Genomic DNA, 26,137 nt, shown 5'->3' with positions numbered 1-26,137 from the left:
GAGGCCTTGACAAGTGAAGAGACTTGCCCTAGGTCACTGCAGCTAGAAATGCTAGACTGTGACCAGATTACTTCTTCCAATTTATATCCAAATGTTTTCATTCCAATGGGAGAACCATTTTTAGAAATAGCTGTGGTGGAAAATACTAGCATGGCTTTTTCAATAGAGAGAGTTTTAACCCCCTCACTCCCTCTTGTCCCCTCAGGAGGCGAGACACCTTTCCAAGGTGGGAGTTGGAGTGCATTGTCTCAGCATCCCCTGACACATGCTGGAGTCACACCTAGGTTGCAGCTTGTGTGCAAGGATGCCATCTGTGGACTCTCAAAGGTCAAGAAAACACACAGAAAGTTCTGAGAAGTGTAAGGATAGATCCCACCTGGCAGTGGTGCTCCAGCCATGCCCAGGTATGGGGGAGGGAGACTGTGCATGAGCATATACTGGAAGTGCCTTGGTTTTCTAAGGGGTAGATATTTGCCCTGTGGTTTATGGGGATAGCTCCCCCAGCACCCTGCTCCTTTCCCTTGCTTCTAGGAGTTCCCTTGACTGTCTCAGGACATTCGCTGCCCTCTGTACCACCTGGGCCAGTCCTGTTTCTGAGGGCTATAAGGACTGGGGAATAGAATCTTCCCAAATTCCAGAGGAGACCTGGGAGTTGATGGGTAGGAGGAACTGTGCTTGAATCTTTTGTATTAGAGATGTAGTTCAGTGTGAGACATGAGACAATATAGACAAAGGGGAAATGTGGGTGTTGGAGTCTGGAGATCGATGGGTTCGAATTCTTTCTGAATGAAAACTGTGTAACCCTTGACAAGATGATTAGTCTCTCAGGGCCCTAGTTTCTTCATCCATAAAATGAGGATCATAACATTTGCTCTGCCCCCTCACAGGGTTTTATCTATTGAGCAAAGCAAATGAAAACTAGTGTTTGGGCTTGAAGCTGCTTGTAGATGTTAGGTGGCTTGGGAATCTTGAGCTTTATTCATGCCAGGGTGGAATGACAGAAAAGAGGGGATTGGAGGTGGGGGGGAGGGGCAGAGCTGACCCTGGGCTGTTGCCTGAAGGGTGCATTGGGGGTGAGCTTCTGCTGAGGACTCTGCCTATAAGGGAGAGGGTTTATGAGATCCTGGGGTAGCCATGGTGAGCACCAGGATTCCATGGATGATAGAGAAGTGGCCTCCTTGGAAGGACAGACTGCAGCTGGCATGCCATCTGGAATACCTACTCTAGTGTGTCCCTCTCTGGCATGTTGAGTGCCAGTCCCTGACTCCTTGAATTACCTATGTCTGAATATCCCCCATCATGAGAACAAGGGGGACCTTGGGGACTCTGAAGTTTATTTCTAACCCAGTTGTGGTTAGAAAATTGGTGTTGGAGAAGGTGTTAGCAAGGGCAACACGACTGGGTTCTGTTTCTACCTTCTGAGCCTCTCAGCCTGGCCACTCATTAGCTGTGTGATCAAGGATAAGCCCCTTCCACTCAATAAACTGTATTCCCTCATCTGTAAAACACAGGGGTTGAACACAATAAACTGTATTCCCTCATCTCTAAGGTTCCTTTGAGCTTAAATACTGAATATTCTATTTCACTGGCACTGGGTGCTAAGATAGAAAGAAAGGCAGAGAGTCAAACACTGGCAAGACAAACCAGCATGGCCACAACCGTTGCCAACTACTCACTCGTTACACACGTCATTCCCAAGCATGGTGTAGATGACAATGGCGGGGTGATCCAACAGCCGGTTCCTGGACAAGCTGATAAACAGGAGAGAAAGTCAGAGTTGGGGAACTTCCTGACTTTGAACTCAGGCTTCAAGATCCCTGAGAATCTCTGGTTGGTGGAATCCTCTGTCTTAGTGGGTTGTTCCTTACAGTGATACTTTCTGCTTTTCCCTTAATTTCTTTCCCTCAGTCTTCCCTGTTCCTATTATGACCTCCATTTCTTAGTTCTTTTATTTTTTCTGTCATTTTAGTTCCACCACCCATTTCCCACCAAACAGAGTTCATACAATTCTATAGATTTGAAAATAATGAATCATGCAGGTGAATATAAGGGCAAGTCCTGGAATGCCTTGATTTCAGCAAGATATTTGACATATTTATCATGATATCTGAGCTGACCTGACAGAGATGTGTGCGATAGATGATGGTATAGTTAGGTGACTTAAAAGTAACTGGATCCACGAGTATTTAGTATTGGATCAAAATCAACCTAGAGGGATGTCTCTAGAGAGATGGTGAAGGGATCTCTCCTTGGTGCTCTGCTACTTCATATTTTTCTGACTCAAATGACTAGTCTTATCAAACGTGAGGATGACACAAAGCTGGGAGGGAGAGCTAAAATACTAGATGACCAAATTGAGATCCACAACGTTCTCGGTGGATTAGAAGTACAAATTGAAACCAACAAGATGAAATTTATTAGGGATAAAATTTTGTTTTAGTGGATGGAGAGAGTGAAAAGGATTATATTTAATGGAGAAGAACAGATTTGGAGTTACCTCTGAATCAGCTTTCTGTGTAGTTAGACTACTATGTCATTAGAGCAAAGATCAGATTTAATTTTTTAAAAGTTAGAAGAAGAATAATGAGCAAAAGATATTACACGGAATTGAAACAACTTTGAGCAAGTAATTGATAATGGAAAATAGGCGGTGGATGATTATAAGTGGTAATGCCACATAAAATAGAAAGCGCCAGTGGGAATTAAAACAGTTTAAAGATAGTTTTGGCAAGGCATCCAACTAAACAAAGTCATCCTAAGGGCATTTAAGGATGAAAAATGAAGGAGAGCAAAGAGGGAAAAAATGGAAAAGATCTGCAAAGAGGCGATAATGCAAAAAGTATGGGAAAAAATTTCAATCTTATATGACAACTGAAGTGGATGTTATTCCTCCCTGGGGCCCCTGGGTTGAGAAATATCTGATGGGTCGCTAGGCAGAGTTGGGCCCCATTGCAGAACTTTTTGTTGTGCCCCCTTGCCTAGCAGCCACTTTCTCTTGTGCCCCCTTGCCTAGCAGCAACTTGGGCCCCTGTCAAAACTGTTCTGTGAGATATGTTTGCTGTTAAAACCTCAAGGCTGTACCAGGAAGTGCCGAAATGCTTAAAAGGCACACACACACCTTAGTTCGGGGCTGCCTCCTCTGGGTTTTTCCATGAGACAGCCGCCAGCCCAGTTAATAAAGATGCTCTCAAAATTCCCAATTGACTCTTGCCTGTGCTTTTTCTTGGTCCGTGCATTTCAACAACTACCAACTTACATGCCTACTTTTTCATCTCTACAAAATCTTTGAGAACTGTCTACACATCCCCAAAGACCTGCTAGATAAGGTGTATCAGTAGGGAACAGGCAAGCCTTCATGAGTAAGTCAAATACTACAGAAGGCCACACCTTGAACATCTTGAAATTGGCTGGAAAGTGTAGACAACAGGGGATCCCACTGAACGCTCTCTTTGTGGAATATGACAAAGTATTTGATGGAAGGGAAGATGGCAGAGTATCACCTTGAAGCTGCCTTGAATGAGTTACTTCCCATTCACGCATGACAATAATTTTAGATTCCTTGAAAGATGTGATAGTTGAATAAACACTGTTCCACAACTGTCTGCTAGTCACTTCAGGTGAGGCAGAAAACAAGGTGAGGTGCGATCATCAAAGGAACATGTCCAATGATGGAGGAGACCAAGCTATGGGTATGAGAGGAAAGAAGATCCTGTGGGCAGGGCAAAGTCCTCCCTACGCTTCCGTTGGCAGGTGACAGGGCTCTGATTGCATTAAGACCTGAAACATTAACGAACCTCCCAGAAGACAGCCAGAACCACTCAAAGGAGTTTGGGCTGACTGCACACAGAGGGAATGAAGAGCACACAGAGTACAAGAAGCTGCTGGAGGTGAAGTGAGAATATTCAGGAAAGACAGTACAGATGGACAACCAGTTGGCCCAGCACTAAATAGGAGGAGGAAAGTGGACTGGATTGCCATTCAGAAAATTGCAGAGATCCACTGATGACCCCAAGCAAAGCTCCTAATATTGACCAGTTTTGTTGTTGTCTGACTGTGAGACACAGAACAGAGTAGTTTCTGAAGAAAGGAAAATGAGGATCATCTGGAGGGCAGTGGAGGGGCCCTGGAGGGGCTGCCACAAAGAACCAGGGAGGGACTCCAAAGAAGGACAGGCATAAATTAAGGGATTAGATGTCAGGAAAGAAGGGATGAGATAACCATGGGCAGCAAGAGAGTCCACAGGGACACTCACAATGCCTGGAGAAACAGAGGAAGGACTCCAGCCTGTGGAGTGCACCCTGTGGTGCTTATGGGAGGACGTGGACAAGAGAGAGATAGGACGGGGGGCAGGGATCAGAATCTTTCCAGGGAAAATTCAAACCGATGAGATCCCAGGTCCATTTGAGAAAAGAAAGTTATCCATTTTAAGTTAAAGACAATCAACAATAGAAGTACAAGATGGGAAAGATATAGGATATAAAAAAGATCTGGGGGTATTAGTGGACCTCAGGTCCACTATAAGCCAATGGTATAACTTGACTGCCAAAAGGTCCTCACCCAATTAATGGTTTCTTGGTCTATATTAGAAGAGCCACAATGAACATAGTGAAGGTAGTGAAAGTTTCTCGGTCCTCTACTCTTGTCAGACCTCAGCTGGAGTCTGGTTGGACAATGTTGTAGGAAGTATATTGAAAAGTTGGAACCCAGCTAGAGAGGGGGACCAGGATGGAGGGTATGGGATGCAAGTGTGAGTGGAAGGAGCTGGAGTGGATAACCTGCAGAATTCTGAAGGGTCCACTGCCAGTTCTCTTCAAATATTTGAAGGGCCATCACCTAGAAGAGGGATGATAGCCCCAGAGGGCACACCTAGAGATAGTGAGAGAAGCTATGGAGGGGAAAACCTTCTTAACCACTAGAATTACTAGGTCTTAAGGGGTAATTAGCTGCCTTGAGGGGTCCTGGTTCCCTTTCAGTAGAAGCCCTGAGTTGAGACAGGATCACGATGTATTGTATTGAGAGAGAGTGCCCATTGCTAGATGACCTTTGGATTTCCTTCAAGTCCATTGTATCATGAACCTGGATCAAACCTCAGACCCCATTCATGGCCCAAAACCCAGGAAACCTGGGGTCAGCCTCCCCTGGGTGCTTTTCGTCCCCCTGCCAATCCCAGTCTCACTCCCTTCATATTCTGTTTTGACTCCCTCCCCAGTCATCCTTGCCCATTCCTTCCTGAGGTCTGTGTTAGGCCAGCCTGGCCCTGAGCCTTCCTTTAACCTCAGTTTTGACTTCCCACACTAACTGTCTGACCTTTTAGGCAAGTTTGCCTTCCCCAAGCACCTTCTCATTTTCCTTCAGACTCAGAAAATGGATTTTTCTGACCGCGCCCCCCCCCCCCCCCCATTCAGGCACTCACCTTCCCATGAAGTAGAGAAGATTTTTGGAAGAAGCACCTGGATCAGAGAAAGAAGGAATAAGTTAAACATGGCACCAGCAAGTGCAGGCTCCCCTAACTGAAAGCCTGGAGGGGAGTGTTTGTAAGGTAAGAGTAACAAAAAAATAGCCCTGAGCACACATGATTTCCCTGGAGTCTCACGATAACCCGGTGAGACAGGTGCCTTATCATCCGCATTTTGCTGACTAGGAGACTGAGCCTGAGAGAAGTTAAATGACTTGCGCAGGGTCGTACAGGGAGGATTCAAACTCAGGTCTTCCTGACCTCAGTCCTTGAACCCTCTCCACACGGAGGCACTGGTGTTTTCAAAGCTGCGGCTGATGTTGGAAAACAAGCGATGCAGGGCTAGAGACACGTTGTTTCCTCTTTTTGTGAATGTCTGTCTAGTGTCCCCATTCGGAGTACTTCATCCTCTTCACCCCCACAGAGAGGGGGTGGCATCTGTCACAATTTCCACTTCCTGTGCTCGCCTTCTCCTTCCTCTTCCATATCAGTCTCTTTCTCAATCGCTTCCCAGATTCAACTCCTTTCCCTGCCTGTTGGCTGTGGTTTTGGCAACTTTATCCGATCTGGGCTTCCCTTCTCTTTCCCCTCCTCTACTGGAATGTCTTTCCTCTTCCCGATAACTCTCATCTTCCCAGGGTAAAATGCTTACTCACTGCACCCCTCATGTCTGCCCTCATAATGCCGCAGGGAGACAAACAGCCAACATCAGGGCAACCCGATGCAGTCTTTCTTCAAGTTAGCCTATGTGATTCACATTCCAGAGAGAAGTTATCTGGACAAGCAGCAATGCCCCGGAGTGGTCCACCTCCTGTTTGCTTCTAGTTAGATTTCATCCCCTCCAGGATGCCACCCACTGGGTTACCTCTCCCTCCCTTCTTGGTGTCATTGCAGACCTGATGAGCAGCCTACCTATGTCAGTGATAAAATGTTAGCCAGAACAAGGCCAAGGACAGATCCCTGTTTCTCATCAATTGTTATACATGGAAGATGCATTCCTGGGAAGATGAAATTTTATAATACATATTTATGATTCTTTTTAAAATTATTACTAGAAAAAACCACCCATGAGAAACAGAAATATTCAAACATGCCCTTTTCCAACCTTTACCAAAGCATATATACTCTCAAACAACATGATATGTCCCATCATTTCTACTATTGGGACTGTAAGCTATTAAAAAAAACCAACTTTCACATCTTCCCTCCTTTCTGAGATGGAAGTATTGCCCTGGGATTATTTCTGTACCTTCCCCTCTTCCACCCTCTTTGTCACACTTATTTTCTCCTTTTCCTTTCCTGTGACAACCACAAACAGCTTATTCCTTCTTCTTTTCCCTGTCTCCTCTTCCTTCCCCTCAAAGTCCATCTGTATCACTTAGTTGTGAATCAGAACAATACTATTGTTTTGTCATCCTATGGTTAAAATTTAGGTGGTAACAGTTCAATAACATCTGTCACTTCCTGTATGCGCTGAAGTTCTGAGTTCTTAAGCATTTCTATTTATCACTAAAACTGCTTTAATGTTAGTCCTCCTCTCCACAGATGTTTGAAATGTCTTCATCTTAAATGTCCTTCATCTTCAAAGAGAATTCTTAACCAGAAAATTAATTTGATGAGGAAGTACTGTATTTCTTAATTTTAGGTCCAACATATTACAGATTCAATCATTTCTTGTTTATGTAGATATTTTGTGCCATTTTAGCTACTTGTTTTTGATATTTGATGTTTTTCTGCTTGATTGCTTGTAATGCCATCTGCTTATCATTGTGCTGTTGAAGCTTGACCACGGTATGTCTGAGTGAGTTGAATTTGGAATTCACTTCTACTGACACAAAGTGCATTCTCTTTGCAATCTGTCCTTCTTTTTCAGTGTTTCTGAGAAAGTTTCCTGTATGATTTCCCATAATGTAGCGCTCAGATTCCTAGGTTTAGTTTTCAAGCAGTTGGATAATTTTTAAATCTTTCCTTCCCCTGTTTTCCATAGCTGTTATTTTTATATCCTGTGTAATTTTCTTGACATATTTTTCTGCTCCCTCTGATGTTTCTGACATTTCATCCTTCATTGAAATCATTCTTTTTCATTGTCTATTGTTTTATTTCTAAAATCATTGTCTTAGTAATAACTGACATTTATGTAGTTCCTTGCAGTTTACCAAGCACCTTACATATATTATCTCATTTGATTAGACTATTCAGCAACAAGTTTAGTTTAAAAAAAAAGACGTGTGCAGATGATACAACTAAGGGCAAGTAACAGAGAATTAATACAAAAGCATGGGATTGGACAAAAGCAATGATGACAGAGCACTAAAGCTTGTAATAAGTTGAGACCAATGGGGAAAGCTAAGGTTTGCGGACTTTGAATGGAGGATGGACTGGAGTGGGGAGAGATGAGGCAGCTATTGCAGTGATCCAAGTGGGAGGTGATGAGGGTTCGAACCAGGGTGGGGAGGCACTGTCAGGAGAGAAGAAGGTGTACTGGAGAGATGCTGCAAAGGTGAAACCATAGCCTTGGATGTGGGGTGAGAGAGTGAGAAGCTCAGGATGACTTCTGGGTTGCCAGCCTTAGGGACAATGGTGCCTTTTACAGTAATAGGAAAGGTAGGAAGGGTGAAAGATTTGGGGGGAAAGGTAAGGCATTCTGGTTTGAGCATACTGAGGTTAAGATGTCTATGGGACATAAGCCATCTTTGGACTTCTGGGTTGGGAGCCTGAAAAACTAAGATCTGAGCCTAAGAAGGTGCTTCCTTTTGATTCAGTCCTATGATTTCATTGGTGTAGGCAACTTCCAGTGAGATCATTCTCTTTCCCCTCTCAGATTGACCCCTGCTCCACAAGTGACAAGGGTAAAGGACGCCAAGGTTAAATGACTTGCCCAATGTCATATGGCTGGGATGCATCAGAGATAGGACTTGAACCCAGGAAGTGCTGATTCAAAGGCTAGTCGCTGTTCACTCTGCCACACTGCCTCCTCCCTGAGATGTGTATGAATACACGTCTTGGGGTAAAAAGTCAGTTGGAGGATTGGGAAGGACTGGTTAGACATCAGCTCACTTGAAGAAGACCTGGTGGTCTTAGTGGCCCGCAAACTCACCAGGTCAAAAAGCTAATGTGATCAGGGGAGGGGAGAGGAAATACATCAACAAGGAAGTGAGGGTAGAGAGTGAGGAGAAGAACATCTAGGGCACAGTCTTTCTATATCAGTCATGTTTAGGGTGCAAGAGGCGGGTGATATGCAGTGACTGAGAATGAGGACTGGTCAGAGAAGTAGGAGGAGACCAAGTGAAGCACATCATGGAAGTCAACAAAAATAATACTAACAATGAGCAGCACTTAGACCATCCCAGGTGCTGTCTCTCGTTTGATCCTCACAACATCCTGGAGAGGTAGTTACCACTAAGATCCCTGTTCTACAGATGAGGAAAACGAAGTAAATGGCAGTTAAATGACTTGCCCAGCATCTCACAGCTAGTAAGAATCTAAGGCTAGATGTGAAGTCAGGTCCTCCTGATTCCAGGTCCCGATGCTCTGACCACTGTTCCATCTCACTGAGAGAAGGCATCCACGAGAAGTTGGAAAGCCACAGAGGTCAAGGCGAAGGAGGATCGAGAAAAGCCTGGGGCTGAGTGAGCGATTCAGACCATGGTGACCTTCAGAGAAGACCCAAGTCTGGAAGAAGCCTGGTTTCTGTGCCTTTCCGCCAACCAGCTGTCTAGCGATCAGAGCTCTTCGCCCACGATTTCTTAGTTTTCTTTCCAGTTTCACTATTTGAAGGTTTCGATGCTCTGGCCATGACGGCGAACCAAAGCGGGAGAATCGCGGAGGTTTGTATCCACGCACTTGGCTCTTTTTGGAGTTTCTCATTTAGGCCTTTTCGATTTTTAATTAGATGATGACATTCGTTACAGACTGAACGTCGAAGTCCCGCCGCGCCCTGTCCGGTTCAACCTCTAAAGAGGAGCAGAGGCCACTCCTGCCCGCCCAGGGCTCTGTCTGGGAGCTCCCCGCCACCTTCTCCCTTTGCCCGCCTCATCTCCCTGGCCCTGGGCACGTGCCTGGTACAGACAATCAGCGTGGCATGGAGCACGTTCTCGCGTGCTTCCCGGAGTGAAGGAAGCCCACCTGTCCCGCTCCCTCGCTCCCACGCTTCCACACGCCACGTTAATAGCCATCGCCCAGTAGCGGCGCTCACGGCCGCCCGGTCCGGCCAAGGTCCCCTTGGAAGAGAACTGGAGGACGCACGTACCATTTTTGGAAATACTCTGGTAGTCCCGGTGATTGCAGCGGTTTCTCTGACGGAGGCGGAGATAAATAGAGTGGTTCGGCAATCTGAAATGAGTTCACAGAATCTTAGGACGTTCGAATAAAAAGATCCAAAGAGACGTCTGGTTTTGTGGGATTTTTTCCCCCAGCGGGAGACTGCATAAATGCTTAGGGAGCTCAGCAAACGAACTTAGCGTGGCTGCTTTCTCCACTGACCAGATCAAGGAATGAACAAGCACTTAAGTGCCTAGTACAAGCTCTCCTTACAGGTGAGGCAAACACCTACCTGTGCCAGGCCCTGGGCTCACGTGCTGGGGAGACCAAGAAAGCCCGGAGAGGTCACTGACCTTAAGGGGCTCATGATCATGGTCTTGAGGTGTTAGTTGGCTGCAGGCTAAGTAGGAGTCAAGAGTATAACAGCTCACCTCCCACCCCAGCCCAAGCTAATGCAATCTTGGGTTGCATCAAAAGAGGCATGGCTTTCAGAAAAAGGGGAATGAGTGCTCTCCTGTCCTCGGTCCTGGCCAGAGTACGTCTGGACTTCTGTGTTCTGGGCAGTTTAGGAAGCACATTGATAAGCCTGAGCTGGGGATGGCCCATGTCATCTGAGGGCAGGTTGAATGAATGGATTCCACTAATTAAAGGTTACTTAATATAAGCACTTTCCTGTTCTCTGTGTGCCAGGCACCATGTGAAGTGTTGTGGATCCAAATTCAAGAGACCAACCATCCCTGCCTTCAAGGTGCTTGTATCCCAAGAAGGGAGCGTGTTTTGTTGTGGTGAGTAGCATGGATGGTGAGTGGAGTAACATGCAGGCAGATGGGCCAGGTGTAGCCTGGTCAGGGGTCTGGGTCCAACCCATTAGGACAGCATGACCTCAGGATGGGAATTCCAAAGTTAAGAGACTTGGCTCCTCCAAGGCATGGTATCTGAAGGAATTAGAGAAGCCTGTCCTCAAGAGAAGAAAGCTAGGGTAGGGGCTCACGTTCCACTTATGACCCATACTGGCTAAGTGTTCCCAGATACTTCAATTCCATTCTTAGTGGACCGGGGAATTCCTTAGGACTAAACTGTAGTGTCAGAAAGGAGGACCTGCATTGGTAGAGGGAGTTCCTTCATGTGGGAGTTCCTTGCACCAATGAAATCACATCTCTAGACCCTAACCTGTGACCAAAGATAACCTTTTCTTTCACCAGAAAATCTTGTTTTCCTTGCTCCAAACAGGGAACATCTCCTATAAATTCTATAAATTGAATTTTCTCATCAAGGACTTGAGAGCTGTGAGAAAACTGAATAATCAATAGCCCATTTTGTGATAGAAAGGATTGTGAAATGGAAATCATATGTAGGTAAGGTTGCCTTGACCTTGTGCTAATAAGAAGTCAAAGATACTTTGGTTAAAAGAGGCTAGGATATTTAACACTCCTATGTCTAAAATGTAGACATGTACACACTCTCTGTCTCTGCCTCTCTCTGTCTCTCTGCCTCTTTCTCTTTGTCTCTGTCTCTCTCCCTCTTTCTGTCTCTCCTTGTATTGGCTGTTCTCCACACCTGCAAGGCACCTCGTCCTACCTTCTATTAGAATTCTTGGCTTTTTTCAAAGCCCAGCCCAAGTGCCACCACCTATAAGATCCCTCCCTCCCTCAGTTGCCAGGGCTTCCCCCAACAATTTCTTTGTATTTACCCTGAATATATTTTGTGTTTGATATGCTTGTGTGTTGTTTCCCTGTAGAGAAGGTAAGCTTCTTCAGGTCAGAGTCTGTTTTTTTTTTCTGTCCACCACTTCAGTACCTATTAGAATTCCCTTTTCTGTGGGGGAATAAAATCTTATTCTATCTCTGATTCATGTTTGTACAACAGGCACCAATTTAAAAAAAGCTTCTCCCCTTTTTGGGAATCTCCTTAGACCTCAAGCCTTAACTTATTATATAATTAGCAACTTGCCCCAGGAAAAATAGGGCGAAGGTGGTGATTCAAAGGACAGAACTGGGGAGTTTACTTCCCCAGTCAAGAAGTCCAGTTTCCTCCTAATAATGAACCTGGACAAATCACAATGGCTAGGTAAAGGCCAGGAATGGGTGGGAGTCACCAGTCCTGGTATTTCAACTGAGCAGTCTTATCTAGCCTGTATGTTACATATGTTAGGTGTGTCTATGAGAAAGCTTATGCTTCTCACTAGAGTATTATGGATTCTGGGCATTCTTGGAAATCCCTGCTTCTCTGCTGGGGGATGAAATCAGGGAAGTGCTGAAATGAGTAGGTGTATTAGCCTGATATTAATGTTCAAAGCTTTCATCGGTAGCAGGTGGGCCTATGAGACTCACTGACCTTTCTAACTTTACTTTCTGAGTAGAGGAAAGCTCTGCTCCTGTTAGAGAAGCTAGCTGTGGGATGCGATGTGCTGCAAGGCCACTGTCCTTGGGAATCCCACAAGGCCTTCTGGGACAGAGAGAAAGGGAAGAAACCCAAGGATAAGCCACCAAGCAGAATGCAGAGGAATGCACTCTTGGCTCTACAAACAAATAAATAAGAAACAAGCTTCTACTTTACTTACAAATAATAGCACCAACTAGTATATGTGCACAGAGTAAATGCAAAATTACTTCCTAAGGGATGGGAGTAAGCTCTGGAAACTGGAGAGATCAGGGAAGGCTTCCTGTAAGAAGCAGCCTCCTGAGCTTTGTTTTAAAAGAACAGTGAGGCATGACAGCATTCTAGGCAAAGGAGGCAGTGTGTGCAAAGGCTGGGTGGTGGGAGATGGGATGATGTTGTATGCTAGGAAGAGAATGAGGACAATTTGGCTTAAGCATAGAATTTATGAAGGGCAGTCATGGGAGATCTGCCTCAACAGACAAGTTGGAGCTGCTGTGAAGTACTTCAAATGCCAAATAAGGGAGTTTTAGAGGTAATGGGAGGCACTGGCTTTTCCTGAGTGCAGGAGCATGGTCACAGCTGCGCTTTAGGCAGACCCAGTTCCCACTCCATGGAGAGGGATTGGAATGGGGAGAGATGAGACACTCAGTGAGAGGAGAAGAGGCACCAAACTGGGGGAGGCGGTTGTTTCTCTGTTAGAGTTTTTGAATAGAGGCTCCTTTGCTAGGACTCTGATAGAGACATACGCAGGAAAGTCACCTGGGTTTGCTTTGAAATAGAGTGAGCTCCCTGTCCCTGGAAGTATTCAAAAGAGACTGAATGACTGTCTGCCAATGACCGTGTGGAGGGCATTCCTCTACAACAGGGATGGGACGCTGGACCAGAGTCCTAAATGGACAGCGTGACAACTGTCTATTTCTTTCCTGTGTAAATCATGGTGTGATGTGTGTGCCACAGGAGAGCAGAGCTCAAGGGTGGGGCCTGTGGGTGGTTGAGTTCAAGTCAGTCCTCTCCATATTTCCCCAATAACGTCTCAGCCAGTTCGAGTCATAGCCAGGCTGAGTTTGAGGGACTATTTTACAGCAGAGAAATCGAGACCTAGATAGGATAAGTGACTTGCCTAAGGTCACATAGTTAGTTGGCGGTAGAGCTGATTCCAGCTAGCAGAAGGCCAGGGACTTGCCCTTTTGTCTTACTTAGCCCAGCGCCAGGTGTCTAGTAGCCGCTTAACAAATAATACTTGCTATTTGTATGTGACTGACTGACCGAAGGTGAGGTCCACAGCTATGTGAGTGTCATTCCATCCATCTTCCTGAGAGATCCTCTCATGCCCATCTCTCAGTCAAAGCTCTGTCTGCCATCCTTCCACCCCAGCTCCTACCCCACCCCAGGCTACCATCCTCCAAGGACCTTCCGGTGGACTTGCACTACCTGAGTGATCTTGGGCAAGTTATTGAACTTGATTGAGCCTCAGTTTTCCCATTTGTAAAATCAGGAGCATTCACTAGATGGTCTCCTAGGTCCCTGGAAGCTCTAGTTTCATGAACCTGCATTTTAACCCACGAGACCTCCCTTTACAGAAAAGACTGTCTTTTCACTTATTCAAGAATAAATATTTTCCCAGGACTGTGAGACGAGAGAACAGGTGCATGAGTGTGTTAACTCAGCTGAGCCTAGAGACCAACGTGCCAACCTCAGGGCTTAGGTTTGTCCCTCACACGTGCACAGACTTCTGAGTGGATCCCCCTCCAGGGGACAGTGTTTAGCTTTCAGGGGGCAGAGAAAAGAGACAAAGACTGGGCAGGACAGTGCCTTCCACCATTGTCCTGATGACCCAGGCTGGGAGGGAAGGCCCCTTCTTGCCCTCAGGGCTGCCCCCTCTCCCACTAGAGAAGAGGCCAAGTTAATATGATTCCTGCCCTGCAATGTCATTTCCACTATCCCTTCATCTTTGTCCACATCCCCAGGCTACTTCAGACCCTTATCCCCCCTCTGTTCCACTGTCAGCATATCATCTGGGCTGGTCCATTCCTCCCTCATCCTCCATGGAGATGCCAAGTGGATCCTTCCAACTCACAGGTCTGAGTCTAGTCAACAAGGATTCATGAGATGCCTCAATGGCCCCTTCCCCAATTGTTTCATACATTTACTGATCTGTGTACTTGTATCCCCAACACAACTTGGTACAGGGTTAAGAGAGCTGAGTTTGGAAGTAGAAGGCTAGGGTTCAAATCCTCTCTCCGAGGATGAGTTTACTTGTGACTTTGGGCAAGTCACTCAACTTCCCTGGCCTTAATTTCCCTATCTGTAAAATGAAGAGATTAGGCTAGATGCCTCTTTTAGGATCTCAATGTACACAGTAGGTGCTTAACAAATGCTCATCCAATTAAATTCTACATATTTCCTTTCACGTTGCTGGATAATAGGAAATTCCCTCTGTCTGCACCACCCATCCAGTAGCATTTTCTTTTTTTGAATTTTAACTTTTATTGATAACTTTTCCTTTCACTTTTGTTTCTCAGTATATGCCTCACTTCCCCTGCCACCTCTTATAACAAATATAAAAAAAAAAAAGAGAAGGAAAGACCATCTCAGTTTGGCAAAACTGGCGGCTACACCATTTTCTGTCTGAGGTCAGTGTCATGAGCTCTGCAGGTGGAATATTTCTCTTAGTCAAAATCCAGCTTCATGTCCAGCCCCCAGGCAGAGGCTCAGCAGGGGCTGCCCTGGATGTTCTTCGAGTCCTAGAGGTGATGTCTAAGGATCCTGTCCACTCTCTGGGAAGCCAGATCCCTCCCCAACTAGTCTTTCCTCTGTGTGTGTGTTGAAGCTGGGGTGGGTGGGTGGGGTGGTGGGTGGGACATGTGTATATGTTGTATATGTCTACACAGGCATATACACTTACCTGTCCGTAGAATTCAGAAATCCCGTCGTGCCAGAGAGCTGGGGCCAGTCCAGTTCATTGCTCAAAGCCATTGGCAGATTGGAGAAAGTTTTCTAAGAAAAGAAAAACAAGAAATCCTTAATAAGGGACCATTTTTCTCTTCTGGCCCCTGGCTCGCAGGCCAGTGGACAAGTTTTAGAAAACCCTGAACATTTTGTTAGAATTGATGAGAAACCTGAGCTACAGACCAGTGGAAAATCCACAAGAGTTTCCAGGGTGAGAACCCATAGGCCACCTGTGACCTTGTTCCCCTTTGTCCTGATCTGGGTGGGTTAACCAAGCGTAGGCTGCTCCTCACTTGTTGACCCAAATTGTCGTTGTCTCTTGTTGGTTTTCTCTGCCAGGGGCTTTCTGTAGAAGGTGGAATTTTAGTTGGGACTTGAAGGAAGCCAGGGAAGTCAGGAGGTGGAAATAAGGAAGGAGAGCATTCCAGGCCTGAGGGGCAATCAGGGAAAATGTCCTGAGTCAGCAGATGGAGGGTCATGTCCCTGGAGGGATGAGTAAGTGCGGGAGTAAGGCATAAGAAGACTGGGAAGGGGAGGGGCATGATCTGAATCTAAGATGCTGGAGGTGAGAAGGAGCCATTGGAGTTGAGAGGAACATGGTTGCCCCTGTGCTTCGTGAAGCTCGCTTTGACAGTCAAATGCGGGAGAATGGAGGATGAACTGAAAGTGCAGAAGGTGAGCTTAGAAGTGGCCATAGGGAGCATGGGACGCTCTAACCAGTGAGGTGGAACTCACAAATGGTAACCAACTCCTTACAGACCTTGCAGAGAAGACTTTCATCAGAGAGGGTTACTATCAAGGTTTCCTCCAATTAATCGCTTCCCAGCTCTTTTTCAGAATATTCACTAAAGAGGGAGATTCCCCATCGTGTATTTGAAACCATTTTTCTTGACTGTCTTTCTGTATTCTATGCTCTATTTCCATCCTCATTTCTTCATTGGGATACCTTGCTGAGTTTCTGAAGCACTTGAGTCTTGTCTCAGAGGTGGGGGTGTCTCCATTGCTGCTCCATAGCCTCCCCCTTCTCCTCATCGCAATGCTTTCTCGTTGTTTTCCTTTGTTCCATCATGCTCAGCCATCCTTGGGTTTGGAGACCACTTGGATGACGCGTACTCTTTTTAAAATCTTGACTTCGCTCCTGTACTTCTCTGAGACTTGTCCTAATGATGGATTCCTTTTCTTCTCCCTTCTTTTTTTGGATTTTTGTATTTTTGCTTTATTCAGCTTGTTTGGGGGTGACAAAGGAGAGCTGGACTCCAACAGGTTCTTACAATCAGCCCCCCCACCCCAAAACCTTTCCTGGCACCCGTGGCTTTTTCTCCACCTTGTCTACTCCTCTTCATCTCTCCCATTTTCCTCTTTTATTATTTATACTTGATGCACTAACATCATAGTTTATTTATTCCAAGAGGTGAGTGATCCACTTGTCTAAAAGCTGACCCTTCCCTTCCCCCATATCGTTGCATTTAGATTAATTCTACTGAAATCCATTATCTTCCATCATAGTGATTTTATTTTCTTTTACTTAGGGAGGTGTCAAAAATTGACAAAGGATAACTGCTCATTGTTCTGGTTTTGTTCTTTTTATTCCTGCAAGGATGTGTACATTCTCTCTCCTTTCTGGGCTTCTGTCCTTGGCACAGAGAGAGGGGGCCAGTATCTTCCAGAAATTTCTGAGGCTACACAGCACTAGTCAGATATGGGAAGATCTCTACCATAAGCATCACCCAAGTTTTTTTCTAAGCTAAAGAGAGCATTTGGTTTCCTGGTTCTTTCCAATCCTGGTCAACCTGCTCTGGATCCCCTCTGGGCTGCCAATGTTGTTCTGAAAATGTCTCTCTCCCCCACCCCCAGATGAACATGGTACTCCAGGCAGGGTGGGAACTAGCCAATCTATAAATTGGAGCCAGGTGGCCAGGCTATCTCTCTGCTGCCAAGATCAGAGACTGGGAGCTGGGAGGGACCCAGAGAGTTAAAGTGACTTGTCTAGGGTCACCAGGTGCAGGAATTGTGCTTGGGTCTTTCTAAGTCTGGTCCCAGCTCTCTGTCCAATGTACCATCTTAGGTTCTCTTGGCATGAACTGCTGTATGACTATCCTCCCCCTCTCTGTACTTGTTCTTTTGATGTTTTTTTTTAATCAAAGGCAAGAACTGTACACTTTGATCTTATTACATTTCATTCCTCATTCTATCCTGTCAAAATATTCTTTGATCTCAATTCTGTAATCAAATAGATTTTGTTGTGTTTTGTGTTTCTTACAAATGCAATGAAATAAGTATATCATCTCACTCTTGATCTGAGGGAGGAATAAAAAATGTTAACCTCAGGGTGGTCAAGCATAGAGTCCTGTGGCATACCACTAAAGACTTCCTTTCAGGTTGATGGTTGTCTAAAGTTGTGTGCTTTTTGAGGGAAGGGATTCTTTTTCCTCTCTTTGTATCTCCAGTGATTAGCACAATCCATGGCACGTGCTTAATAAATGCTTATTGACTTGTGGAGGTGACTGTATCATCAGTCAGTTTACACTTTTCCATTGTCTACAAGTATATAATGAGAACTTTGTCACGTTATAGGATCACAAGATTATCAATATAGCGCTGGAGAGGGCTTTATGGTTATCTAATCTGATGTTCTCATTTTAGAGAGAAGACAGAGGCTCCTACAAGTAAAGGAATCTGCCCACACTCATACAAAGAGTACATGGCTCTGACATGAGTTGAATCCAGACCCTCTGATGCCAAACCCAGCACTTCTTAAAATGTACCATCCTGCCTCAGTCTACAGACCCTGTTGAAAAAGCCTATCAGGTTAGTTTGGTGGGTCATGAAAAACAATGAGGACTGCCTCTCTGAGGGCAAATGCCAGCCCTTCTAAGAGGATGCTGGGGATGGATGCCAAACTCTGTCCTCTGTGGTCTTCAGAGTCTTCCTTCTTCATCTTTTGGAAATTAGGCTTCTGGATGTTCTCCTACTCATTACCATTCCTCAGAATTACCAGTCATGGGTTGGCACCTGTGTCTGCAAGCAGCATCTGGGGTGTCATTTTTTTAGTTTGGGAAACTTGAATTAATTGAGAGCAGAGAGGTGTTTTCTTACCATTGCCTTATCTCCCTGCGCCCTGTTGGAATGACATAAAGATCATTCTCTTTCACAGAGAAGGTCATTGAGGCATTTTCCTTTCTCTGTTCCAGATGGCTGTTCTGCTGTCTGGGGCTCGGAGTCTCCCCTGGCATAGGTGAGACATGAACTACTGCCACCTTTGGGGAGTGGTAGACAGTTAACAAAATACCATTAATACAGGCAGTAGATTTATCCCTTTCACATTCTCTTTGTGCCCAAGAGGGCTTAAGAGGCTTGCTTTGTTGTCTTGGAAGACTTTGTTCAGTATTATTATAGATATATGTAGCTATATTCATCCTGAGATGCTGCATATCTTCCACACTATTCTTAAAGATTTTTGCTTTCTTGTATTATACTCTGTTGTTTGCACTTTTCCCACATGTCCTTTCAAAATCTGAGCTCATCTGAGAGCTCCCTGTGCATCCACATTAGTCTTTTTAGATGCTATCTTTTTCCTCCTGAAGACCAAGGATTTAGAACTTGATAGGAACTTGGGGATCATGTTTTCTAGCTTCTTCATTTCATGGAGAATTAAAACTGAAGTCTAGTGAGGCTGAGTGACTTGTTTAAGGACACACACATAGTAACTGGTAGCCAGGATTTGACCTCTGCTCTTGACTCTCAAGTTAATACTTTTCCATGCCTCTTTCTTGGAAGCACCATTCTTATTATTTTTGAACGTCCCTTGACCCTATAAAGCCAACTCTCTGTTTAGAGTCTCAGATGATAAGATCAAGCCTATTTTTGCTCTAACTTTTTGAATTTTCTTTTCTGAGAGCTTGTGTACACATCTGACTACATCTAACATTCTCCTTTTTTGCCATCATGAACTCTAAGGTGAAATGTCCATTGTCTCCCAAGACCTCGGATACTACCACTCAGTGAACCAGTTCCTCATTGGTGATGATAATTAGGTTCAGAGAAGCAATTGCTTTTGCTAATTTCTCTAGTTTTGGAGAGATAAAACTGCAAGAAAGATACACCAAGAATTTGTCATATCCCCTCTATTTTATTTTGTATTTTACTAGGCTCGACAGACGTCTTTTGAGTTTTATGTGCCAGGCCCTATGCTCAGTATCAGAGATACAAAATCACAAATGAATCCATCCCTGCTTCACTGGACTCACATTCTACCACACATATTTCTCCTACAGTCCATGTGATTGTATTATCATTAAAGGATGAAGAGTTGGCAACCAAGAAAATCAAGTCAAATCTAAAGTGGAGAAAAGGACCATGTCTGGCATGTCTCCTCTGGAGTTTGCCCAGCAAATGGGGGGTTGCAGACATCTCTGGATTGATGCCATCCTGCCCTTTGGAGTCATCCAAGAAATCTTGTTGGGAGCAATGCCACACAGACGAATTCCAGGTGCCTTTTGGAATTATGCAGCTGAAAATAATTTTATCTTTTATTTCTTGTTGTTTGACTTTCTCAGTTTGGGTCAATGGAGAGGTCACCTTTTTCTTCAGGAGAAATGCAGAGCCTTGCCAGTGTGTGCTCTCCAGAGCTGGAAGGTAGAAGACCCAAGGGCTCACCTTCAGTGTGTGGGACAAGGGCATGGAATGCAGCAGAACTCAGTCCACCTGCTGTCCAGTCTGCATTCACAAAAAGGGAAAGCAGCAGGAAGAGCCAACTGTCCTCTGCAACTTGGCCATGGTCTGCGGGAAAGAGGTATCATGGCAAATGCAAACCCTTTTGTGGTGGAAGAAGTGAGCAGTGGCTTAGCTAGTCATCTTCTTTCACAACGCGGCACCTTGACCTTTCAGGCCACAGCATCCAGGAGGCAGAAAGAAGGATCTGGATTGGTTTTGAATCTTGAAAACAAAAGGAATCTAGCTTCTTTAAATGGCCCAGACATGGATGTGAAGTAAGGTTGCTAAGACTGATGGGCCTCTTTCTATGGACTCTGAATCTTGTCTCCCCACCTCATCCTCCATGTTAGGTCCGTGGACCTTCTCTGCATCTGGGGATGCTCCCAGGGAATATGGAAGCTGGGCTGTGGAGATGGTGCAATAGTAGGAGACATTCTGCTACAATGGAAGGATCACTGAACTTGGGGCCTTGGGACCTGAGTTCAAATCTTGGCTCTGCCACCCACAACTTGTGTGACTTTGGACAAACACTTAATCACCAAGGGCCTCAGTTTCCTCTTCTGTAAGATAAAGGGGTTGGGCTAGACAACCATTAGGGTCCCTCAGACCTCAGATTCTATGCACAATGCCCTGTTTAATAAATTAAATCAGGCAAAAATCTCATCTCCCACATTTTATAATGTGTGACCTGGAAAGACCAGCACCTCCTCGGTCCTGGGGGAATGCCCCTTTGCTTTCTTCTGATGAGCTGAAGGACTCCTGGGGGCCTGGATCCAGAAGGAGGAGAGAGTAGGCCATGTCTCAGACAACCATCAGGCAAGGGTGCAGGCGGCCTGGCAGCCTGTGGCCCCGTGATGGGCATTTGGAAGATCAGATTTGTCTGGCTCAGCTGCCCTGGCCCTGCCAACACGCCTGGAGATGCTGCTTTGATGAAAAGGCAGCTAAAATATTCTAGAAATCACTCATGAACAGATGGGGGCCGTGGCAGGAGGGTACCATCTCCTGCTAGGCTGGAGAACTTGGCTGTCTGCTTTTTTCTTCTTTTTTTCTTTTCAGAGGAAAATTAGTCAAGCAGAGATAGCCTTCTCAAAGACTAAGATACTGATTTACATTCACAGGTTTGCTCATGCCCCCTGCAGCATCTCCTAGACATCACTTTGGGCATCTGGAAGCTGGCATGTTTGTAGTCGGCTTGTTTTGTCTCTGACTTCCCCAGAACTGCACAATGGACAGAATGCTGGGCCTGGAGTCAGGAAGACTCATCATCCTGAGTTCAAATCTGACCTCAGACACTTCCTAGCTGTGTGACCCTGGGCAAGTCACTTCACCCTGTTTGCCTTAGTTTCCTCATCTGTAAAATGAGCTGGAGAAAGGCATGGCAAACCCTCCAGTATCTCTGCCAAGAAAACTCCAGATGGGGTCATGGAGAGTTGAACTCTACTGAAGTGATTGAACAGCAATGATTAAGGGCTACTGGAGGAGAGCTGGGACTCCAGCTATCCCTTGTGTCCTGGGTACCTGTGTTCTTGTCGGGGGAGGGGCGGGGAAGGACAATTTCTTGAGAAGCCTGGGAGCTCATTTTTACTCTCTTCTGACTGACCTACAAATCTTTCCAGCTGAATTGGCTGACAATCAAATCCACTGAAAATCCCCTGGGGCCATATTGCGTAATGAGGGGATGGCCTGAGGATGAGGGGGATGGCAGGATTTCTGTTGGAAGTGCTTCGGCTCTTCCCTAGAGCTTCTTGGGTGAGCAGGGGTTGGAGGTCTGGGGAGTGAAGAGCAGAAAAGCATTAGGGCCTTGACCTTGGATCCTCAAATACCTCAACGAGACAAGGACTCTTGATGGCTTCTGGTGGGAACCTCAGGTTTGAGAGACCACTCCCCCTCCCCCCCCCCAGCTAAAACTTAGTTGTAGAACCTTCCCTGAGCCACAGAGAGCTAAGTCCATGGCTGAGGAAGTGTCCAAAACTGGGCTGAAGCCCCAACTTCTAGACCCCAAGGTCAGCTCTATAACTCCTAGTCCATCCTGTCTCTCCAAGGCTGTCCACTGAGCTTTGGTCTCTACAGACAAAAAAATGACCTCCTTGGTACAAGAGGCAAAGGGGAAAAGTGCTGTTTCCCCTCCCTGGGGAAGAGGCTGTCACAGCCCATTCCTCGCCTCTGGTTAAACTCTTCTTCTCCATACTCCTATTCTTCTTACAGGACTTTTCATCTCCAGCCTTCGTGCCTTTGAATCATCTGTGCCCCATGACAGGGATGCCCTCTCTTCTCACCTCTGTCTCTCAAGGCTCAGCTCAGGTCCAGGAGGCCTTACCTGATTCCTTAGTCCTCTATACCATCTTGCTTCTCAGGTCACCTTGTATTTACTTACCTAACAGCCCCCAGAAGAATGGAAACTCCCTGGGGGCAGTGGCTAATTTTGTTAGCATGTGGTCTCTAGGGCTTAACATGGTGCGCCTCACTTGGTCGGTTCTTAACAACTCGTCCAAATTGAATTAAACTGAATTAGATGGAAGTATTTTAAATGGGTCACAGGCCCCATAGGGCCCAGACTGCCTTGGGCTGGGGTTCTTTTTGAGTTTGCAAACAGGGAAAGGTGGCAGCCTGGCAGGAGATGCCACCACCCTCCCTCCCCATCTGGTTTTCTCAGTTGCTTTCTCTGCTCTGGCCTTGAAATTCTCTCTCAGGAATTCAGCAGAAAATGCAATTTGAAAGCCACATTCCCAGCAGTGGCCAGTCTGGAGCTCTGCATTTCAGAAGCTGCTAATTCCCAATTCACAGAAAAAATTGATGCAGGAGGGGACATCCAGCCCAGAGACCTCCTGCCTAACCTGCCAGCCTGTCAAGTCAGGAGGGGAAAACTAGAGAGGGTTGAGTCTGGGACACAGGGCCTGCCTCTGACTCCCTGAAGGAATCCAAGTTCTTTCTCCTGGTCCCCAGATACCAGAGGACACAGTTCCAGGAGTCACTCTGACAGCCCCATGACTCCTGGAGCACCAGGGCAACATAGCAGGATCTGGAGGGCTCCTAAGAGGCTAGCAGGCCCAACCCCCTCCCTTTATAGAAGAGTAAACTGAGGCATGGAGAGGAGGAAACTTCCCAGCACCAAACAGCCAGTAAGCATCTGAGGTAGGGGCTGTTTTCAGAGTGGATGGCTTGGACTCCATCTGGTGGGCTGTTCCCAGAACTTCTCTGGGGCTCCCATTTCCCCAGTTGTGTGAGACTGAGGCAGAACTCACTCCGAGCTACGTCAGAGATGGAAGGTCTCTCAGAGACACCCCCATCCGACCCACATCCGAATAAGATTCCACCTACACCATCTGGTTTCTGCTGGAGACCTCCTGGGAGTTCTCAGCTGCTTCTGGCATCCTGAGGGAGGCAGCCATCCGCTTTGGCAGAGCTTGGAAGTTTTTTGTGACCCCAGGCCCGAATGTGCCAATTTGTAGCTTCTACCCATCCTGCCCTAAGGTATCCGACAGCTCACAAAATCTCTGAGTGAGACCAAACCTTGACAGCCTCCAAAGACTCCCCCTCCATCACTGGCCCCCAGAAGTCACAGCATTTGGTCAGTCCTGGTCTTGAGTGTGTGTTGAATCCCTCCTCCCATAATCTTCAGGAGAGGGAGAGGAACCTCAGTCCTCTGAGGACTCAGGGGACCCTTCAGAAACCATACCCATCTGGCTGGCACATTGGGATGGCTCTGCTGACTACTGTGGGTGCCAGTGTGGGTGCGATTATCCAGGATAATGCAAGTATAGAACACCGCTTATGAATCCTCTGGGACCTGCCCCCAGTAACAACACCTGCCAGTTCAAAATGACCCACCAGCCAGGATAAGAGAGACCATCCCTGCTCAAGAGGAGAACTATAGAAGACAGTTTCTAATCTTTCCATTCTGGAGAGAGGGTGAGTAAAATTCGAAGACATCACTGTCACCTCAGGGCTCTCAGTGCCATGGCTTCAGCGGGGATGACTCAGGATGGACTCAAAGACCTTCCCTGACCTCAGACTGTCACTTTGTCAGTTTGGCATAGAGACATGAGCAGGGCTGGTGCCCCTAGAGCTTACATTGGATGGGAGGAGGAAGCACCTGCCAAGAGCTAATATGTCTGTAGTATCAAGTTTTTCAAAGACCATGAGACAAATGTCTCTGCCTCTGCCTGAGCTGGAGCTAGGATTAAAGAAAGATAAGGATCCTGACCATGAGTGACTCAGAGCAGATTAGTGATTATCATAAAGACTGAAATGACATTGCTGTCACTGCCATGGTCTATGTCACTGCCATGGTCAGTGATGTCACTGCCATGGTCAGTGATGTCGCTGCCATGGTCAGTGATGTCATTGCCATGGCCAATGATGTCACTGACATGGTCAATGATGGCGCTGCCATGGTCAATCTCACTGCCATGGTCAGTGATGGCATCGCCATGGTCAATCTCACTGCCATGGTCAGTGATGGCATCGCCATGGTCAGCAATGTCACTGCCATGGTCAGCATTGCTTCTGCAAGACTTTCACTGAGTGTGACACCCCTAAGAGATAATCATTGTACGTGACATTTACATAACCCTTTCAAGTTTGCAAAGCGCTTTCGCATTCAATCAATCAACAAACATTTCTTAAGCATTCACTCTGTGCCTGAGGGTCCAAAGGTACCAAATCCTAAGAAAGGTTGATATCATTCTCCCATTTAGTCCTTTTTTAAAAAATCAAACTTTTTTCAATGAATGAAAATCCACTTCCTCTGTTTCCTATGTCTCAAGAAAGAAAAACAAAATCTTGGTCACCAACCAATAGTCAAGAAAAACTAACGGTTTAAAAGTCACGTCTCCCTGTGCCCTGCGCCCTGTGCCCTGCGCCCGTCATGTCGCTGTCCAGGGAGGGGCAGGACGTTTTTAGATGGAGTCCCCTGGATCTGGGGCGGTCACTGCGCTGACAAATGTTGCGAAGTCTTTCGAGGTAGTTTGTCTTGACGATATCCTAGTTATTGTCTAAATTGTTCGCTTGGCGCTGCTGACGCTTTCTCGCACCAGTTGGCACGAGGCTCCCCAGGTTTCTCTGAAACCATTCCTTTCATCATTTCTTAGGACACCGTCGTATTCTATCGCCTTCATGTGCTATAACTGGCTCAGCCAGTCCCCAATCGATGGATGCCCTACTGCTTGCAAGCCTCTGTGGTAACAAAAGGATTTGCTATAAATATTTTTTGTACGCAGAAGTGCTTTTCTCATTTAATCTTTCAGCAGCGGTGTGGGGCAGGTGCTATGATTATCACCATTTTACATTCTAGGGAAACCGAAGCTCCAGGAGTTTCAGCTTGTCTGTGGCCACACAGCCGGAAGTGACAGAGAAGGGATCTGAACCGGGTCTTAGGATCATAGATTCTGAGATAGAAGGTTCTGAAAGGCCAGTCCAGTTCCCTCATTTTATAGGTACAGAAATGGAGGCACAGAGAGGCTGTGACTTGCATATAAGTAGAGAGTCTCTGAGATGGGATTCGAATCCAGACCTTGGTGACTCCAAGTTTAGGGCCTTTTCTGCTTTCTTTGTCCCACAGCTTTGCCAGTGTTCTTGGTTCCTGCCTTTCCTGGGCAGACTTTCCCTTCCACCTGCCAGCTGTTCAGAGGTGGGGCCAGGGGGAATGAATGCTACTCCAATGATGGCTAATGCTGAATACTTCCACTGGGCTCTGGCACAGTCAGCATGCTCCGGATAGCACCTGCTCTCCAGAAAGGTCAGTGCTGTGCCCCAGAGAGAGCTAGGTGGTGCCTGCTCCAGCCCCTGGAAGCTGAAGAGAACCAGAGGGGGCAGCCTTGTCTGTTTCCTGGAATAAGCATCCTGGCTCTCCCCAGGTCAGATGGGAAGAGTCTTTGGGGGCTTCTATTTGGAGATGATCCTGGGACCCTGGATTTGGAAAGTTGAGAGCCATGTACATGGGCTCAGTTCCATGACATTTGTTGTGGGAGAAGAGTTGTTTTCTTTCATGAAGACAGGCTGGCTGGCTGGGGATCCCATTGATAAATAACTAGCATCTGCCTGGCTTCAGCTTTCCTGACTTCCGTAGTTTGTCTTGAGTCCCTGCTCTGACGTCAGCTCCCAGAGGCCTCCTATCCATCCACTGGAGGCCTCACTGAATCACAGATCCGGCCATGGCTGTGTGGAATGGGTTTCCATGGAGGCAGAGGCCATGAGGCCAACACGCCATGATCCCTTGTATTGTAGAGAGGATTCTTATTCAGCCACAGTGCCTTCCAGCTCCAAGACTCTTTGAAACTAAAAAGTATAGTAAGTTAAGTGGTGGAGACGAGAAGGCTCAGAGGACAGGAGAGACGTCCTCAGCCATTTGAAAAGCTTCATTGTGAGGAGGGTATAGACTCG

The 26,137-nt window shown here is 46.3% G+C and overlaps 1 protein-coding gene across 3 annotated transcripts in view; it reads right to left on the bottom strand.

The window, feature by feature from the left end:
* The window catches only part of AOAH (acyloxyacyl hydrolase), a 108,339-nt gene that overhangs the window by 15,405 nt on the left and 66,797 nt on the right, over positions 1-26,137 (bottom strand). For all 3 annotated transcript variants that reach the window (XM_072599138.1, XM_072599137.1, XM_072599136.1), the window contains exons 13-16: positions 15,000-15,091; positions 9,705-9,787; positions 5,414-5,450; positions 1,677-1,751 (exon numbers count right to left, since the gene is read on the bottom strand). In XM_072599138.1, coding sequence (XP_072455239.1) covers positions 1,677-1,751; positions 5,414-5,450; positions 9,705-9,787; positions 15,000-15,091 — 287 coding nt within the window. The remainder of the gene's footprint in view (positions 1-1,676; positions 1,752-5,413; positions 5,451-9,704; positions 9,788-14,999; positions 15,092-26,137) is intronic.

Source organism: Notamacropus eugenii, chromosome 3, assembly GCF_028372415.1.
Source record: "Notamacropus eugenii isolate mMacEug1 chromosome 3, mMacEug1.pri_v2, whole genome shotgun sequence".
NCBI classification, from domain to species: Eukaryota; Metazoa; Chordata; class Mammalia; order Diprotodontia; family Macropodidae; genus Notamacropus; species Notamacropus eugenii.
Note: the sequence above shows the minus strand (reverse complement) of the source record. Positions and strands in the feature narration are given on the sequence as shown.